The sequence below is a fragment of the Eretmochelys imbricata genome, chromosome 23 (genome assembly GCF_965152235.1).
Source record: "Eretmochelys imbricata isolate rEreImb1 chromosome 23, rEreImb1.hap1, whole genome shotgun sequence".
NCBI lineage: Eukaryota > Metazoa > Chordata > Testudines > Cheloniidae > Eretmochelys > Eretmochelys imbricata.
The window spans coordinates 4,478,712-4,497,002 of record NC_135594.1 but is presented as its reverse complement, the minus strand read 5'-3'; the positions used below and the strand labels follow the sequence as shown (position 1 = coordinate 4,497,002).

General features: G+C 56.1%; 1 protein-coding gene across 2 annotated transcripts; it reads left to right on the top strand.

Moving 5' to 3' along the window:
- The first annotated feature begins 3,802 nt into the window (after positions 1-3,802).
- Positions 3,803-17,191, top strand: THAP8 (THAP domain containing 8). 2 transcript variants are annotated; one of them, XM_077840411.1, is made up of 4 exons: positions 3,803-3,944; positions 5,843-6,035; positions 7,432-8,526; positions 15,076-17,191. In XM_077840411.1, exons 1-4 carry the CDS (start codon positions 3,862-3,864, stop codon positions 15,220-15,222), a joined length of 1,518 nt encoding a protein of 505 aa, XP_077696537.1. In that variant the 5' UTR covers positions 3,803-3,861; the 3' UTR covers positions 15,223-17,191. The 2 variants fall into 2 exon arrangements, with proteins under 2 accessions (XP_077696537.1, XP_077696538.1); XM_077840412.1 differs by lacking the exon at positions 3,803-3,944 and adding an exon at positions 5,076-5,188.
- The last annotated feature ends 1,100 nt before the right edge of the window (positions 17,192-18,291 follow it).

Here is an 18,291-nt window from a genome sequence, read left to right as displayed (position 1 = left end):
GGAGTGAAATCCCCTAGCTCCGCCCCTCTCATAGCAACCCCCCCATCCCAGGCCCCTCCTCCCTCCTGGGGTGACACCCCCTAGCTCCGCCCCTCTCATAGCAACCCCCCCATCCCAGGCCCCTCCTCCCTCCTGGGGTGACACCCCCTAGCTCCGCCCCTCTCATAGCAACCCCCCCATCCCAGGCCCCTCCTCCCTCCTGGGGTGACACCCCTAGCTCCGCCCCTCTCATAGCAACCCCCCATCCCGGGCCCCTCCTCCCTCCTGGAGTGACATCCCCTAGCTCCGCCCCTCTCATAGCAACCCCCATCCCGGGCCCCTCCTCCCTCCTGGAGTGACACCCCCTAGCTCCGCCCCTCTCATAGCAACCCCCCGATCCCAGGCCCCTCCTCCCTCCTGGAGTGACACCCCCTAGCTCCGCCCCTCTCATAGCAACCCCCCCATCCCAGGCCCCTCCTCCCTCCTGGGGTGACACCCCCTAGCTCCGCCCCTCTCATAGCAACCCCTCCATCCCAGGCCCCTCCTCCCTCCTGGGGTGACACCCCTAGCTCCGCCCCTCTCATAGCAACCCCCCATCCCGGGCCCCTCCTCCCTCCTGGAGTGACACCCCCTAGCTCCGGCCCTCTCATAGCAACCCCCCCATCCCAGGCCCCTCCTCCCTCCTGGGGTGACACCCCCTAGCTCCGCCCCTCTCATAGCAACCCCCACATCCCAGGCCCCTCCTCCCTCCTGGGGTGACAACCCTAGCTCCGCCCCTCTCATAGCAACCCCCCATCCCGGGCCCCTCCTCCCTCCTGGGGTGACACCCCCTAGCTCCGCCCCTCTCATAGCAACCCCCCCATCCCAGGCCCCTCCTCCCTCCTGGAGTGACACCCCCTAGCTCCGCCCCTCTCATAGCAACCCCCCCATCCCAGGCCCCTCCTCCCTCCTGGGGTGACACCCCCTAGCTCCGCCCCTCTCATAGCAACCCCCCATCCCAGGCCCCTCCTCCCTCCTGGGGTGACACCCCTAGCTCCGCCCCTCTCATAGCAACCCCCCATCCCGGGCCCCTCCTCCCTCCTGGAGTGACATCCCCTAGCTCCGCCCCTCTCATAGCAACCCCCATCCCGGGCCCCTCCTCCCTCCTGGAGTGACACCCCCTAGCTCCGCCCCTCTCATAGCAACCCCCCCATCCCAGGCCCCTCCTCCCTCCTGGAGTGACACCCCCTAGCTCCGCCCCTCTCATAGCAACCCCCCCATCCCAGGCCCCTCCTCCCTCCTGGGGTGACACCCCCTAGCTCCGCCCCTCTCATAGCAACCCCCACATCCCAGGCCCCTCCTCCCTCCTGGGGTGACAACCCTAGCTCCGCCCCTCTCATAGCAACCCCCCATCCCGGGCCCCTCCTCCCTCCTGGAGTGACATCCCCTAGCTCCGCCCCTCTCATAGCAACCCCCATCCCAGGCCCCTCCTCCCTCCTGGGGTGACACCCCCTAGCTCCGCCCCTCTCATAGCAAGCCCCCCATCCCAGGCCCCTCCTCCCTCCTGGGGTGACACCCCCTAGCTCCGCCCCTCTCATAGCAACCCCCCATCCCGGGCCCCTCCTCCCTCCTGGAGTGACATCCCCTAGCTCCGCCCCTCTGATAGCAACCCCCATCCCAGGCCCCTCCTCCCTCCTGGAGTGACACCCCCTAGCTCCGCCCCTCTCATAGCAACCCCCCCATCCCAGGCCCCTCCTCCCTCCTGGAGTGACACCCCTAGCTCCGCCCCTCTCATAGCAACCCCCCCATCCCAGGCCCCTCCTCCCTCCTGGGGTGACACCCCCTAGCTCCGCCCCTCTCATAGCAACCCCCCCATCCCAGGCCCCTCCTCCCTCCTGGGGTGACAACCCTAGCTCCGCCCCTCTCATAGCAACCCCCCATCCCGGGCCCCTCCTCCCTCCTGGAGTGACATCCCCTAGCTCCGCCCCTGTCATAGCAACCCCCATCCCAGGCCCCTCCTCCCTCCTGGGGTGACACCCCCCTAGCTCCGCCCCTCTCATAGCAACCCCCCATCCCAGGCCCCTCCTCCCTCCTGGGGTGACACCCCCTAGCTCCGCCCCTCTCATAGCAACCCCCCATCCCAGGCCCCTCCTCCCTCCTGGAGTGACACCCCCTAGCTCCGCCCCTCTCATAGCAACCCCCCCATCCCAGGCCCCTCCTCCCTCCTAGGGTGACACCCCCTAGCTCCGCCCCTCTTATAGCAACCCCCCATCCCAGGCCCCTCCTCCCTCCTGGGGTGACACCCCCTAGCTCCGCCCCTCTCATAGCAACCCCCCATCCCAGGCCCCTCCTCCCTCCTGGAGTGACACCCCCTAGCTCCGCCCCTCTTATAGCAACCCCCCCATCCCAGGCCCCTCCTCCCTCCTAGGGTGACACCCCCTAGCTCCGCCCCTCTTATAGCAACCCCCCATCCCGGGCCCCTCCTCCCTCCTGGGGTGACAACCCTAGCTCCGCCCCTCTCATAGCAACCCCCATCCCAGGCCCCTCCTCCCTCCTGGGGTGACACCCCCTAGCTCCGCCCCTCTCATAGCAACCCCCCCATCCCAGGCCCCTCCTCCCTCCTGGGGTGACACCCCCTAGCTCCGCCCCTCTCATAGCAACCCCCCATCCCGGGCCCCTCCTCCCTCCTGGAGTGACATCCCCTAGCTCCGCCCCTCTCATAGCAACCCCCATCCCAGGCCCCTCCTCCCTCCTGGAGTGACACCCCCTAGCTCCGCCCCTCTCATAGCAACCCCCCTATCCCAGGCCCCTCCTCCCTCCTGGAGTGACACCCCCTAGCTCCGCCCCTCTCATAGCAACCCCCCCATCCCAGGCCCCTCCTCCCTCCTGGGGTGACACCCCCTAGCTCCGCCCCTCTCATAGCAACCTCCCCATCCCAGGCCCCTCCTCCCTCCTGGGGTGACAACCCTAGCTCCGCCCCTCTCATAGCAACCCCCCATCCCGGGCCCCTCCTCCCTCCTGGAGTGACATCCCCTAGCTCCGCCCCTCTCATAGCAACCCCCATCCCAGGCCCCTCCTCCCTCCTGGGGTGACACCCCCCTAGCTCCGCCCCTCTCATAGCAACCCCCCATCCCAGGCCCCTCCTCCCTCCTGGAGTGACACCCCCTAGCTCCGCCCCTCTTATAGCAACCCCCCATCCCAGGCCCCTCCTCCCTCCTGGGGTGACACCCCCTAGCTCCGCCCCTCTCATAGCAACCCCCCATCCCAGGCCCCTCCTCCCTCCTGGAGTGACACCCCCTAGCTCCGCCCCTCTTATAGCAACCCCCCATCCCAGGCCCCTCCTCCCTCCTGGAGTGACACCCCCTAGCTCCGCCCCTCTTATAGCAACCCCCCATCCCGGGCCCCTCCTCTCTCCTGGAGTGACACCCCCTAGCTCCGCCCCTCTCATAGCAACCCCCCCATCCCAGGCCCCTCCTCCCTCCTGGGGTGACACCCCCTAGCTCCGCCCCTCTTATAGCAACCCCCCCATCCCAGGCCCCTCCTCCCTCCTGGAGTGACACCCCCTAGCTCCGCCCCTCTTATAGCAACCCCCCATCCCGGGCCCCTCCTCCCTCCTGGGGTGACACCCCCTAGCTCCGCCCCTCTCATAGCAACCCCCCCATCCCAGGCCCCTCCTCCCTCCTGGGGTGACACCCCCTAGCTCCGCCCCTCTTATAGCAACCCCCGCCCCCATCCTAGGCCGCTCCTCCTTTCTCCGCCCCCTCCACCTTGCAGCGCAGCGCAGCCCGCGCGCCGGCGGGTGGGGGTTATGCGTGGCGACGCACGACGTCGCCTCGCGTGCGTGGCGTGGCGCGTGTGACGTGGAGTTGGGGGCCAGCCCGGCGCTGGGGCGGCCGAGCGGCGATGCCCAAGTACTGCCGGGCGCCGAACTGCTCCAACTCGGCCGGGCAGCGCCGGCCGGGCCGCGAGCGCCTCAGCTTCTATAGGTCAGTCCCGCGGGCGCGGCGTGACGTCAGGACGCGTCACGCGCCGGTCCGGGGTGTCACGCGCGCGGCGTTGTCGCCCCCATTCCTTCCCCCCCCCCCCCCGAGCAACGCGGGACGGGAGGCGGGCGGAGCAGGTGGGAGACTGTGGAGCGGGAGGGCTATGAGGGGGCAGTGAGGTGAGGGGGCGGGATGCAGTGGGGGGCAGTCTGGGGGGGCAAGAGGCAGTGATGTGAGGGGAGGACCGTGGAAGGGGCAGGAGGTGGTGGGGTGAGGGTGGGTGGGCAGGAGGCAGTGGGGGGCAGTGGGGAGGGGCAGGAGGCAGTGAGGTGATGGGGAGGACCGTGGAAGGGGCAGGAGGCGGTGGGGTGAGAGTGGGGGGACAGGAGGCGGTGGGGGGCAGTCTGAGGGGGCAGGAGGCAGTGAGGTGATGGGGAGGACCGTGGGGAGCAGGAGGCGGTGGGGTGAGGGGGTGGGATGCAGTGGGGGGCAGTCTGGGGGGGCAAGAGGCGGTGAGGGGAGGACTGTGGAAGGGGCAGTAGGTGGTGGGGGGCAGGAGGCAGTGGGGTGAGGGTGAGGGGGTGGGATGCAGTGGGGGCAGTCTGGGGGGGCAAGTGGCAGTGGCATGAGTGGGATGACCGTGGAAGGGGCAGGATGTGGTGGTGCGGGGCAGGAGGCAGTGAGGTGAGGGGGTGGGATACTGGGGGGCAGGAGGCAGTGGTGTGAGGGATTGATACACAGTGGAGAGCAGGAGGCAGTCGAGTGGGGAGGAGGCAGCAAGGTGAGGGGGAGGACCATGGAAGGGGCAGCAAGTGTGGGGGGGCAGGAAGCAGCAGGAGACAGTGGGGTGGGGAGGAGGACTGTGGAGGGGGCTGGACAGGGGCCGTCTGGGGGGTAGGAGGCAGTGGGGTGAGGGGGAGGACCGTGGAACAGGCAGGAGTTGGGGGGATAGGAAGCAGCAGGAGGCAGTGAGGTGAGGGGGTGGGATGTAGTGGGGGTCAGTCTGGGGGGGGGGTAAGAGGCAGTGGGGTGAGGGGGAGGACCGTGGAAGGGGCAGGAGGTGGTGGGGAGGGGCAGGAGACAGTGAGATGGGGGGGTGGTCTGGGGGGCAGGAGGCAGTGGGGTGAGGGGGAGCACAGTTGGTGTGGGGAGTGGGCCATACAGGGGTGAAGTGCATGGAATTCCCCTCCCCCAGTAGCAGGATGGTGCTGTCATATCGGTATGTGCCACGTGGTGGGTGTTGCCAGGTACTGTATATTACTTTCAGCATAGGCGGGCCCTTTATTTAATAGCAGTGAGTGACAGGTGCCGTATGGTTACAGAAGTGCTTACAACACCAGGGTGTAGCCATGGCTAATAGGCCCTAGGCACTGTAAGGTATTGGAATGGGGCAGGGAAATGGGCTGGAGAGCAGGAGACTCTTTCACTGCATCTGTTTTTATTGGTGTCTGGCTGAGCCCATGCACCTGCTGCCCTGGGGTGTAGGGGGAGAAGAGCAGGGTGTCAAATATTTGGAATTTAGCATTACCCTGGGGTTGATATTCAGGCCTTGCCAGCCGAATCCTGGTGTCTGCTGCCACCTCTCTAATCACTGTTATCTGTTTGGATATTATGGGCCAAGAGCATATGGGCCAAGAGCAGTGCTCAGGGAGTCAGGACTTTTAGGTCCTCTTCCTAGCTAGCTTGGTGACTCACTGCTTGAATTTGGGCAAGCTCTTCACCTTTCTGTCACTCCATTTCCCCATCTGTAAAATGGGAATCATAACATGGACCTGCCTCAAAGGGGGCTGTGAAGCTAAATCAGTGAATGTTTGTGGGTTGCTTGGAGATCAGAGGCTGAATGTGGCCGTGACAGCATGAGGTTTGGTTGTCACTGAAGACCTCTTCTGATGTCCATGCAGGTTTCCCTTGCATAACCCAGAACGACTCCAACAATGGCTCTCTCAGATGAACCAAGAGAAGTGGGTACCCACCAGATACCAGCATTTATGCAGCGAGCACTTTGCTCCGTCGTGTTTCGAATACAGGTGGGGGGTTCGCTATCTGAAGCCTGATGCTGTCCCCACCATCTTTCAACTGTCTGAAAACCCCCTGGTAAGTCTCTGGTCATCAACTGATATGGGGACTTTCCAGTGTGAACTTGGGAGAGAGTTTTACAAAATAGCTGACTTGGGAGGGAGCGTGGCTGAGTAGCTAGTGTAGCGGACTGAGCTCTATTCTTTACTCTGGGAAGAAATTATTCCCATACTTATAGTTGGGGAAACTGAGGTACAGAAGTATGAAGGGACTCAAAGTAAGGGCTTCTGAGTTATATTCCCGACCCTGGGAATGGCGTTTAGTGGCTAGAGCAGGAGGGACTGGAATGCAGCTCCTGGGTTCTACTCTCAACCCTGGGAGTGGGGTCCAGTGGTTAGAACATGGGGGACTTGGGGACTCAGGGCTCCTGGATGCTGTTCCCAATTCTGTTACTGACTCTGTGTTACCTTGGACAAGTCTCTTCCCCTCTCTGTAGCCTAGTTGTCCCACCTGTAAAATAGGAAGAATATTGACCGCTTCCTGAGGGGACTGTGAAGCTTTGAGCCCCTTGAGGCGAGCTTGAGTCACTGTGTTTTTATTACTTGTATGAATCTGGCAAGATGATCAGAAACCAGCCTAGTCACTGTCAGGTGGCCTGCCTATACCTGCCCCTGGTTCAACAGGCTATTGACAGTCTGTCACTCCCAGAGCAAACAGCTTGAGAGTAAACAGCTCTGTCATGTGACTTAACAAAGGCTAATAGCAATGGAGGAAATAATTGCCTAATCAGAACATAGGAGTGGGAGGTGAGGAGCATGTGGCTCTGTCTGACTGTGCATGCTTGTGCAAGGTGTTGGAGAGGGGGCTGGATTGATGACTCAGGGACCCCAGTGGCAGGCCTTTGACAGCACTTTAAATCTGGGCAGTCCCTGCAAAGCCCCCCAGGGAATGGTAGCTAGTAATGCAGTTGAGAATCAGGCCTGTTGGAAAACCTAAAGCCACTTTGCACTGTTCAAGAGTGCAAAGGGGCCCGAAAGTGAGCAGAAACGGCTGCTTGAGCCTCCCTCTTGTGTCAGAGGCCTCCCCAGCTGGCACAGAGTAGGTGTAAGGGTCCTGCGTGTAACACCTGGCTTGGGGATAGATCAGGGCACAGCCAGAGCACGCAGCAGTGTGTGTGTGTGTGTGTGTGTGTGTGTGTGTGAGGGGGTGGCCAGGGGGTGGCCAGAGTGCACTGTGCTGTGTCCATCCTCTGCTCCCTGGGGCCCATAGGAAAAAGAGCATAACTTAGAGCAGCTCTGAGGCTGCTGTAATTGACATTGGAAGCCAGATAAGGCTCTCCCGCAGCATAGGGGAATGCGAAGGGAACTGCTAGCCACCTCTTCCTCCTGCCTCAAGCAGGGCAGGTAATTGGGCCCCCTCATCTCTGCATTGTCATTCAGAGGCAAACACATGTTGTTTCTTTGGTGGCTTGCAGAAAAGGGAGAATCTTGCCAGGCCTCCATGCGAAACACAGACCAAGAAGCTAATTGTTGAGACCAGCATGGACAGGACCGTGCAGGGGCCACAAGCCGTGGCTGCCCACCCCACTCAGGATACACTGGAAGCTCTCGCCATAGCTATCGACCCAGGTCTGTCCTCAGCCCCGATCTACGTGGAAACCCAGCCCTCTGTCTCGGATCTGGACCTCCATGCCCTCTCCTCCCCTCTGGTCGGGGCGGTGAACCTGATGCCTCTCGTTCAGATCGTGGAGCCGCTCAACGCTGTGGCCCTGGCCATGGCCTCGCCCACAGAGGGCATAGAGTCCATCCCCATCCATCTCCCGGGCCAGCCGTTTCCTCCCGCCATGGACCAGTGTGTGGATTTCTCCGTTGAGGCCTCACCGGACTCTTTCGTGGCGGACGTGCCCGAGCAGTTTGCCACAGAGATCATGGTCTCTTGTGAGGATGCTGCTGTGGTGGACCAGCCTGAGGGCACCTTCGCTGCTGATCAGCCACATACCTTGGTGGCCACGGTGGACCCACAGGAGATCGCAGACCAGGGCACCCTCTTCATTGAGAACGTGTCCATCCAGCCTCTTCTGGAAACCGACCCTTCCACCGCAGCTGTCTTGAGCTCCCTGCAGGTGTCGACCACCCAGATGGTGGCATATTTCGAGACCATCCCCACTGCGCCAGTGGTGACCTCCGGTGCCATGGGGACGCTGACGTCCAGTGCGTCACCTCCCGAGACTGTGTTGTCCTCAGCCTTGACGGTGCCCATTGTCTCCACGGTGCCCATCGTGTCGAACTATGCCGCCGGCTCCCTGGATGACGACGACGACTCCTCCACCATCGAGGTGGAGCTATGTGCCGAAACCCTGGAGGAGCAGCTCGAGGAGCACCGCTACCACAAGAACGAGCTAACCACCCAGCAGCTGGTCGACCTGGTGATGGGCCTGCAGAAGAAGGTCAAGGTGCTGCAGCAGCGACACCGGCGTCACTGCACCAAACTGGAAGCCATGGAGGGCGTAGTGGAGCAGCTGAGGAAGGAGAGCCTGGTGTCGGAGGAGAAGCTCAAGCTGCTGGAGATGGTAGGTTGGCGCGTGTCTAAGCTCTGTCTGTCTGCCTGCCTAAGGGTATGTTCTGATACTTGCCGGGTCCCTCGCCACCAGTTGCCCTTAGCATGAGGGAGTCTTGTCTGTCCCTGCTGTGGGTTGGCTTCCTGAAACTACCAGCCTCGGGAGCACGAGTGCTGCCTTCCAGGCCTCTGCAGGCCCCTCTTTCTCCACACAGGTAAGCAATAGGCACATGTCATCTTGCCGTGGGCCTAGCCCTGTTCCTCTGAACACTGACAGAACTTGTAGATTTGCTGTTCCCAAAGGAGAAGTCCACTCCAGCTTGTAAGATGCAACTCTGGACACCGCTTTAGTGTACACACACACCCCACTGCGTAGGTATCTATATAGTAAAAACAAGAATCGGTTCAGCATCCAAGGACAGAGATTCCAGTGATAGTGGGTCGGAATATTGGAAACGGTTACATATGAAACAAAATCATAACACGCTTTCTAGAGATTATATTTAATTCACACAAGGCGTTTTCATACCTCCTACAGCAGGGGCTCTCAAACTTTTTCTTTATGAGGCCCCCCCAGCATGCTATAAAAACTCCACAGTCCAGCTGTCCCACAACAACGGTTTTTCTGCGTATAAAAGCCAGGGCCAATGTTAGGGGCGTAGCAAGGAGGGCAATTGCCGGGACCCCCACGAAGCTAAGTTGATCAGGCTTTGGCTTCAGCCCTGGGTGGTAGGACTCAGGGACCCGAGGTGCAATCCTGGGTGGCAGGACTTTGGCTCTCTGCCCTGGGCCCTAGTGAGTCTAATGCCAGCCATGCTTGGTGGACCCCCTGAAAACTGCTTGTGGCCCCCTGGTTGAGAACTACTGTCCTACAAGATAGCCTACCCCAAGTCCTTTCCCCAGCATTTTCAGCCAGTAGGGTTGAGACCTCTTCTCATAAAATCAATCCCACTGACAGCTTGTTCTTACAGATTGAAGGACTAATGGGGGTTCATAGGCACCCCCTAGAAATAGTCCTCCAACCCATTGTTTGCAAACAGGATAAACCCCCTGTAGCTTGTTTTTTCCTGTGCTGTTTTCTCTTTGATGGCACATCCCTCTGTTAGCATTTGACAAGCCAGGCCAGAGAGAGAAATGTTTCTTAGCTAATTATTCTACAGAAACATAACTCCTTAAATATCCCCTGTACATCCATCTTACAATGATCAAGAGGACCAGTATATGACACACTTTCAGTAGACCCTGACATGGACCTTTGGTGAACTAGAATGTAAATACCAGACTCCGGAGATCCCTGTAGCCCTCTGTCAGTTGGCACCATGAGGTCCCTGGGTCACACATGTATGCGTACATGGGGATGATTGCAATTTGTGTGGATGTACCTGTGCTAGTCGCACTCTTGAAGCCCGGATGTGGCACTGCGGGCTAGCTGGAGTACGTCTCCAAGACAAACCCGTGGCTGCAGTGTAGACATAGCCGTAGGTACTATCGTGGTGGTATCTCTGCACTTCACAATCTTTAAAATCCTGTGGGGCAGGGCTCTTGTCCCCATTGTATAGATGGGGAACTGAGGCTCTGAGAGGCTAAGTGACTTGCCCGAGGGTCACACGGGAAGCCTGTGGCAGAGCCGGGAATTGAACCTGGGTCTCCTAAGCAGTGCTCTAGCCACTGGAACACTGTTCTGTTCTACCTAGTGGCTATGTCCCATAAAGAATGCAGATACGGGCCTTTAGCTCAAGCAGTAGCAACTCATGAAGTTAGAGCTATGGGTCCCATGTCTGATACACACAAACAGCCTGAGCAGGATGCGCTGAGTGCCTCATGTGGGGATACAAGGGGTGGGATTTTTTCCTGCTTCGGTGGGTGGGGGACAGACCGTATAGCCTATTGTTCCCTACTCTATACCATATGTGGGGCCAGATTCATCCAGCTGGCTTCACTCTGCTCTGTGGAACAGCTCCAGGGAAGGATGTGGCCTGGTATGCTGTCCTGGTGACTGGGTGGCCCAGTGTCTTGTTGGTGTCTGTTCCTAATGGTGATATCGCTGCTATGGGAATCAAGGCTACAACAACCATTGGAAAGTTGTTCCCATCTGCCAGCCTGTCTGGCTGTCCCTGTGTGAGGAGAAGTGGGGGGGAGAGGTCTTTTGCAGCGAGCAGGGGTCTGTGTGCCAAGCCAAACCACTAACTCCCACATCGCCTTGGCCCAGAATCCCTCGGGCCATTGGGACCAAACACCCCCTCTTCCCTGCTGGGGTGATGATGGAGGTACCTTGGTAGGGGGAGTGGGGCACTTTTCAGCATTACCCAGGATGACTGGGGTGAATACTACCACCTGGTTACAGCGGGAGGATACCCTGTCTGTGCCACACCAGGGGAAACTCTCCCCAGCCACCAGCTGCTGGCAACACAGGTGCACTGCTCTGGGCTCCAGGAGCCCCCTCTTTCCCAATGCAGGCTAGCAGTTTACACACCCCACTTTGTTACATGTGAGTGCCCAGTCCCCTATTTTCTGGATGCCTGCAGGGTGCGCCAATCCGCTGTCTGTGTGGAAGCAGTGCACCCCTGTTCAGTGGCTTCTCAGTTCAGCACTCTCCTTAGACACGTCTATAGTAAAACCACATTAAAGCTCGAGGTAAAGATTCAAACTAAAGGCAACTATAAGGGTTTGGAAACATAAGGTTTCCAACCTGGTGGCCTCTCTGCCGTTGAACTCCTCAGGGACATGTGACTGTTGACATGCACTATACAGAGGCTTTGCAAATAAAACAATCACTCTCTGCTTGAGATGGCCCAAGAGATATACAGATCCAGACAAAACACGCACACCTCCACGCATTCTCTGCGTCAGTTTCCTCACCTCTCTGAAACTTCTTTGGACTTAGATCAGAGTCGAAAAGTAAGTGGCACCTTTTATTGACTTTTGGGGCAGGGAAATGACACACAATAAAAAAACAGGTGTCCAGGACCCTCCTCCTGCAACTCACCGCTTCTCTTCTGAACCCTACTCTTGCTCTCTTTCTTCTCCAGCGAGCTTCTCTGACCTTGAGTGGTACTGCAGTCAGAAAAGCTGTCTTCCTTGCTATGAAAGTGTGTCCCTTTTTTTCCTCTCTATGGTCTCTGAGTTCATATGGCTTAGCAATAACATCCAGTTTCTTTGTTTCTCCCCTTCTGGGAAATTCCAGTGTTCCAAACCCAAGGCCCCCGCCAGAGGTGCTGGAGAAAACCAGTCCTCTTAGCTTCAGCCAGCGCCTGGTCCTGAGACGCACTCCCAATTGAATGAGAGCCATTCAGGTTAATAAGTCTCCGTTGTCCCTGGTCTGGAAGAGACATGCTACAGCCCTGAGAGCAGATGGTGGAACCCACATACACCGAGGCATTCAGTGATACAGCAGTGTCCTAAAACCAACCAATGCGTAGCTTCCTCACCGTCATAGGAGCCAGTTCTTGCAAATAGTACTAGCAAGAAGGCACAGTGGCCCCATGGGTTAGGATGCCAGTATGGGAGACCCAAGTGCAATTCTCTGTGCAGCTACAAACCCCCTGTATGACCTGCTGCAAGTCACTTAGCCTCACAGGGGTCTTGTGGGGGGAAATACACTAAAGATTGTGAGATGCTCAGATACTATGGTGATGGGCACTATAGAAGTACCCTAGATGGATAATAAATCTGATAATGTTCACAGCTCTGTATCTTCCCCCGCCCCTTGAGAGGCTGTTAATACCTTGTGCCATGGAGATAGGGTTGCTCAGAGCCCCTACTAGACGATCTTTCCATTGACTAGTGCAATAACCTTCCATGCCTAATCATCTTTTGTGGGAATGGCTTGTGTCTGCCCTTAAGTGCCAAATTGGCTGTGGTGTTGGGTTCTTTGTTAGCACATCTGTTCGGCTGTCTGTTCAGTCACCATTCTCTCCCTGTCGCTGGGCTCGGATGCAAAAAGATTCTCACACTGCTCTTGTTTTAGGAGGGTTTTAATTGTTAACTTTGAACTTTCCCCTCATCCTCAATTGGAATTCACTCAGCCAGTTTATTGTTTTTGATCATTTTAATTGAACTGGATAAATGCATGTGGATGGACTGTATCCCCCAGTCTTCCTCAGATCGTAGCTTGAAGTTGGATCTTTTCCTGCTGCTCACTCATGCTGGTCTTGAAACCAGAGGCTTTGATTTAATTTATTGCCTACACCAGGGGTTCTCAAACTGGGAGTTGTGACCCCTCAGGGAGTCGCGAGGTTATTACGTGAGGGGTTGCGAGGTGTCAGCCTCCACTCCAGACCGTGCTTTGCCCCCAGCATTTATAATGGTGTTAAATGTATTTAAAAGTGTTTTTAATTTATAAGGGAGGGTTGCACTCAGAGGCTTCCTGTGTGAAAGGGGTCACCAGTACAAAAGTTTGAGAACCACTGGCCTACACTGTATTGTGGGGCTGGGAAGTTGGGGGCTTGGCAGAGTTGTCTCTGTTAGGATGAGAAATTGATTTTACGAGTCAGATAGACTCACGATGTCATCTTGTCTATATACAACTATCTCTACCAAGTGCTGATTCCCTGAATACAGTACAAACAAAACAGGCATCTTTCTTGCTCATACATCTTCAAGTCTGTCCCTCCAGAGCGGGCTGTCCCCAAGAAATCCCATCTCTCTGCTTCCTATCAGGGTCACACTCACAGCTCCTTCCCCTGGCTCTCTTGCCTAGCTTTTGAGTTTGCAGCCAGGGCCCCTCCTCAGTTTACATGGCATAGCTCTGATGTGCCATGCAGCCTGTTCCCTTGGGCTGCCAACCTTTCTTGTCTGCAGCTGCCATCAAGTGGCTTGATTGCTCCTTCTGTTTAGCCTAAAAGAGTGCTTGGCCACACCCATTGGCTACAGTGGGGCCTGTGATTGTGTTTGGATCCAAGGTTTGCTTGCTGGCAGCCTTTAGCCCTTTCAGCATGACAGTATGTTTATTCCGATGAAGTGGGCTGTAGCTCACAAAAGCTTATGCTCAAATAAATTGGTTAGTCTCTAAGGTGCCACAAGGACTCCTTTTTCTTTTTGCGAATACAGACTAACACAGCTGCTGCTCTGAGACCTGACGTATGTTTACCCCCACGCTTTCCTGTAGCATTTTGGAATAGGGGGTAGGGGAGAGGCAGTTGAAGCAAAATTATGTTGCATGAAACAGGATCTGCTTTACCCAGGCCAGACTAAGATAATTGTGGTAGTCCCTTCTAGCCTTAAAAAAAAAAACAAAAAAAACAAAAAACTACTGATCTGTGGACCTGAGGGTTTGTCTACCCAGGGAAACTGACCAGAATAGCTTCCCATATGGATACTCTTATTCCAGAATATCTATAGGACTTGAAATCCATACCCTGCCTTGTTCCAGAATAACTTTCCCATGTTGATGAGCCCTGAAATAGTTGAGGTGGGGTCGAATGGCTTGTGGGCTTGACTAGGAGAGAGGCAGCGTCTTTCACTTCTAGGTCATCAGTTCAAGTGGAGGTTTCCGACCTCTGCCTGCGGTTCCCATCACAAACCAGGCCTCTTCCCAGCAGCCTAGGCAGAGAAGCCAAGGAATGCACAGGCCACTGAGACTGAACTCCTCTGTCGCCCCCTTTCTCTGTGATCTGCAGGACCCTTTCTAGGGCTCAGAGGGGAGAGTTCAGCCCCCAGGGTCCGATCAGCTCTTGGGTTCTCTGCTGAGGCTGCTGATGAGAGGCCTAAGTGCACCTCTGGCTTGTGCACCTCTGGCTCCTGCACCCTTGTTCGATAGCAACCAAACTCCTTTTCTCCATGGACCACCAAACAGCTGTCAGACGGGAACGACTCATTTGCTGTTCCCTGGGGTTAGATCTAAGGAGCGATCTGGAGCTAGAGTCAGAGAGCGTAAGGCCAGAAGGGACCACCAGACCATCTAGACTGATCCGCTGTATCTCACAGGCTACCATCAGCACCTGCGTGCTAAACGCAGCCACTGAAATTAGACCAAGTATTACAGCTTGCAGGAGATAGGATTATCATGTGCCACAGGCAGCGAATAGCAGGGACTGAGGGGCACCTGTGCCCAAGGCCCCAGCAGTGACAGGGAAATGATTCAAGGAGATAGACCCAGATCATCCCGGCAAGTGACCTGCCCCCCATGCTGGTGAAAACCCCCTGAGGTCCCCGCCAGTGTGACCTTCCGGGGGGAAATTCCTTCTTGACGCTGAGGAGCAGGAACCAGCCAGCCAAGCACCAGAGGGTGCGTCTACACTGCAATGCAAAAACCCACGGCACCGAGGCTTGGAGCCCAGGTCCATTGACTTGAGCTGCGGGTCTAAAAATGGCAGTGTAGATGCTCGGGCTGGAACCCAGGTTCTGAGACCTGCCGCTTGGTGGGTTTGAGTCTGGGCTCCAGCCCAAGCCTGACCATCTACACTGCAATGTTGAGCCCTGCAAGCCGTGGCTGTGCTGCGGGTCTTTTATTGCAGTCTTAGATGTACACCTCTGAGCCCTGGCCCCTCCCGTCCTTTAAGCAGCGCTGCCTGAAAACCTCTCCAAGCAAAATCTTTAACCTCCCATCTTGCTCTTCCCCCAGGCTTGCCTGCAGTCCAGCGCGGTGATGCCAGAAAGCGGCAGCACGGTTGCCATCATCTGCCAAGAGGAAGACCGGGCTCTAGTGTACGCTGTTCCCCAGCTCCCAGAGGAAGGGAATGAGACAATCATCCACGTGGAAGAGCAGTAACCCAGAGACCCGTCCTCTAGAGCCCTCCGCTCCCTGCTTCACTGAGCTGCACGTTCAGGGATCGCCCAGGTCCTTCTCTCCCCAGCAACAGGAGCGGCGATTCCCGTGCTGCTGGCGGTGATGCGGCAGCTGCGTATTCAATGGCCTTAATGCCATGGCACCTTATTTTTGTGGGGAGTAGAGAGGTGGGTTTGTTTCAGGTTGGAATGATTGTTTCTATAGGGTCTTCTCGTGGGGGGGGATCGAGTTACTGGCTTGTCCATGCATCCACCTCCCCGAGCATCTTGAGCTGCCGGGTCCTGCTGTCACTGGCTTAATAACCACCGATTAAAAGCCGTATTTACTTGTGTACTCACTCTGCCTGCTTATAAGCTGGCTGCCTGGTTGAGTGACAACAAAAATGAGTGGGGTGTGTATAAGCCAAGCCAACTCACCCCGTCCTAAGCTGCTGAAAACTCCTCCTGTCAGATCTCTGCTTTGCTGCTGGCCCTGAGGCTTCTGCCTCCCCTGGGTCATCCTGTGTATAAGCCCTCCCCCATTGATGCTTTGGAATCCTAGCACAAATTTCTCTGCCTATGCACAAGTGTCTGTGCGGATGGGAAATGGACCGAGCAGACTGAACCAGCAAAGCCGGGCTGGAAATCTTGAGGATACCAGTGCTTGCCCCAGATCTGGGCTGCAGAGGTCCTGGAGGGATGTGTGACTGTGTATCAGTTAACGCTGGCCAGCTGCATTGTCACCCAAAACGCTGTCTTTACAAGGCTCTCCGCTCCCCCCCAGGGTCCCATGCATCCTGGGTGTGCGCAGTTTGCCGTGGTATTTAAATGGCTTGTTCTAGGCAGTAGTGCCAACCCCAAATGTTCAAAACATCACCAAAATATCAGGAGCTTGGCTTTCAAATCTTGAAAATAAGGGCTTTGGGGTTCTTTTTATTGGCGTTTTGCTTTTTGAGCCTTTAGGGTGCCCTGGGGTTGCATTTTGAAGCTTTCTCCCCAGCCAGGAGGGCTAGAAGCTTACTTTTGCTTTAAGAATGAAGGCTGCAATCATCACATCTCCAGGAGCTGGGGCTTTAAGGAAAATAATAATTTATCATGAGACTCAGGACAAAATCATGAGAGTTGGCAACACTGTGTAGGAGGCTTGTAATGGTGCAGGTTTAGCAGCTGGGGAGATGGGCAGGGCCAGTCACTTCAGGGAACGTGGACGTGTGCACTAGCTCTGCGGAGAGGTTTGTGGCTGCCAGGAGTTGGGGTCATCAGAAAGCTTGATAAAGGATTTGGCAAAGGGGTTGGGCACCTGGGATTTTCGGGGGTGGGGGTGGAAAGATGGGGATGTCTCCTGACTCCCATGACTCCTGCTTTTTTCTGAGCCCAATCCATGAATGTTTAGAGCCTGACCCGTGACTCCAGTGGGGGCTTCTGTGCTGGGTGCCCTAGCTTTGCAGGCAGCTCTTGTCTATCAGGTTCCCTGTTTGGAAGACAGTGCAGTTAAGCAATTCAGCTGCTATTGAGGATGATGGCAAAGCTCCCATTGACTTGAGTAGGTGCAGGATTGGTCCCTGAATTGCAAGTTATCAGTAGAGGAGAAAGCTTTGTTTAGATCTAAGGATAGCTCATCCTCCAAAGGCTTTAAAGCAAGGCTATCCACCCCCCACCCCCACCATGTTGTCCCGTTGCCAGTGGCTTTCCCTGACTAGCTGTGTACTTGATTCTTTCCTGAGGGTGTGAATAAATTCTCTTCCACTTTATTTTTTTATTTAAGTTTATTTTTAATACAATTGTTTGCAAATGAAACAGCCGGAATCAAAGGTTGACTGGTGACACCACGATTTTAGATCTTGTTGAATGTGTTGAGGGGAGGGACGGGGACCTCATCGTGCTTAAATCTTGATTTGTCTCTCCACCAGAGAGATTGTGTTTGTACCTGGTTAAAAAATGCTTTAATAAAAATGAATGATGATGACAAAGAAGTGCGGTTTCCACAGTGAAAAATTCTCCCTGGAGCATTTCCTTCCAGCCTATTGGGTGTATTAAAATCAGGGGTCTGATTTATTTATTTTTTCCTCCTCACTCTCTCCCAGTGTAAATCAGGAATAACGCCACCACTGTCAGCGTGTGGAGCTGGGGCACCGGTCCTGGGTCCACATGACATCTGTACTGGAGCAGAGTGCCTGAGAGCACGTTTGCGCTGCGGTTTGGAGCCTGCCAGCCTGGCTTGACTGATGTGGGCTGGTGAGGCTTGCTCTGGCTTTCCAAAAGTGCCATATAGACAGTGCTCTGAAGTTGCATCTCGGGCTGGAGCTCGCATCATCAAAGCGTTCCTGCTAGCCTTTGTCTGGCAGATTTGAGCTAGCGGATCTGTGCTGGGGCTTGGGGGCATCGCTGCTGCAGGCTCCAATATGCAGTATAGAGACACACTGAACCACTGGGCAGTCCATCCCTTCTAGGCACTTTTGGATGGCTACATCTCCTGCGGCAAACTCCTGCTTGTTCTCTTTCATTTTTTATTTGGGCTAACGCCATTCTCTGCCAAAGGAACGTTCCCTAAAGTCCATTATAAATCACACCATGAAGCCGGGTGGGTCCCGGACATTTGAAAGTTGAGCTCTATCATAAATATAAAGGGAAGGGTAATCACCTTTAAAATCCCTCCTGGCCAGAGGAAAAATCCTTTCACCTGTAAAGGGTTAAGAAGCTAAAGGTAACCTCGCTGGCACCTGACCAAAATGACCAATGAGGAGACAAGATACTTTCAAAAGCTGGGAGGAGGGAGAAAAACAAAGGGTCTGTGTCTGTCTGTGTGATGCGGGTACCTGCATGAAAACCTCCTAAGCTTACTTTTACCAGCTTAGGTTAAAACTTCCCCAAGGTAGAAACTATTTTACCCTTGGACTTTCACTGCCACCACCAAACATTTATCTGGGTTTATTTTTTATTAGGAAAGCGTCATTTGGAAACGTCTTTCCCCCCAAAATCTTCCCAACCCTTGCACCCCACTTCCTGGGGAAGGTTTGGTAAAAATCCTCACCAATTTGCATAGGTGACCACAGACCCAAACCCTTGGATCTTA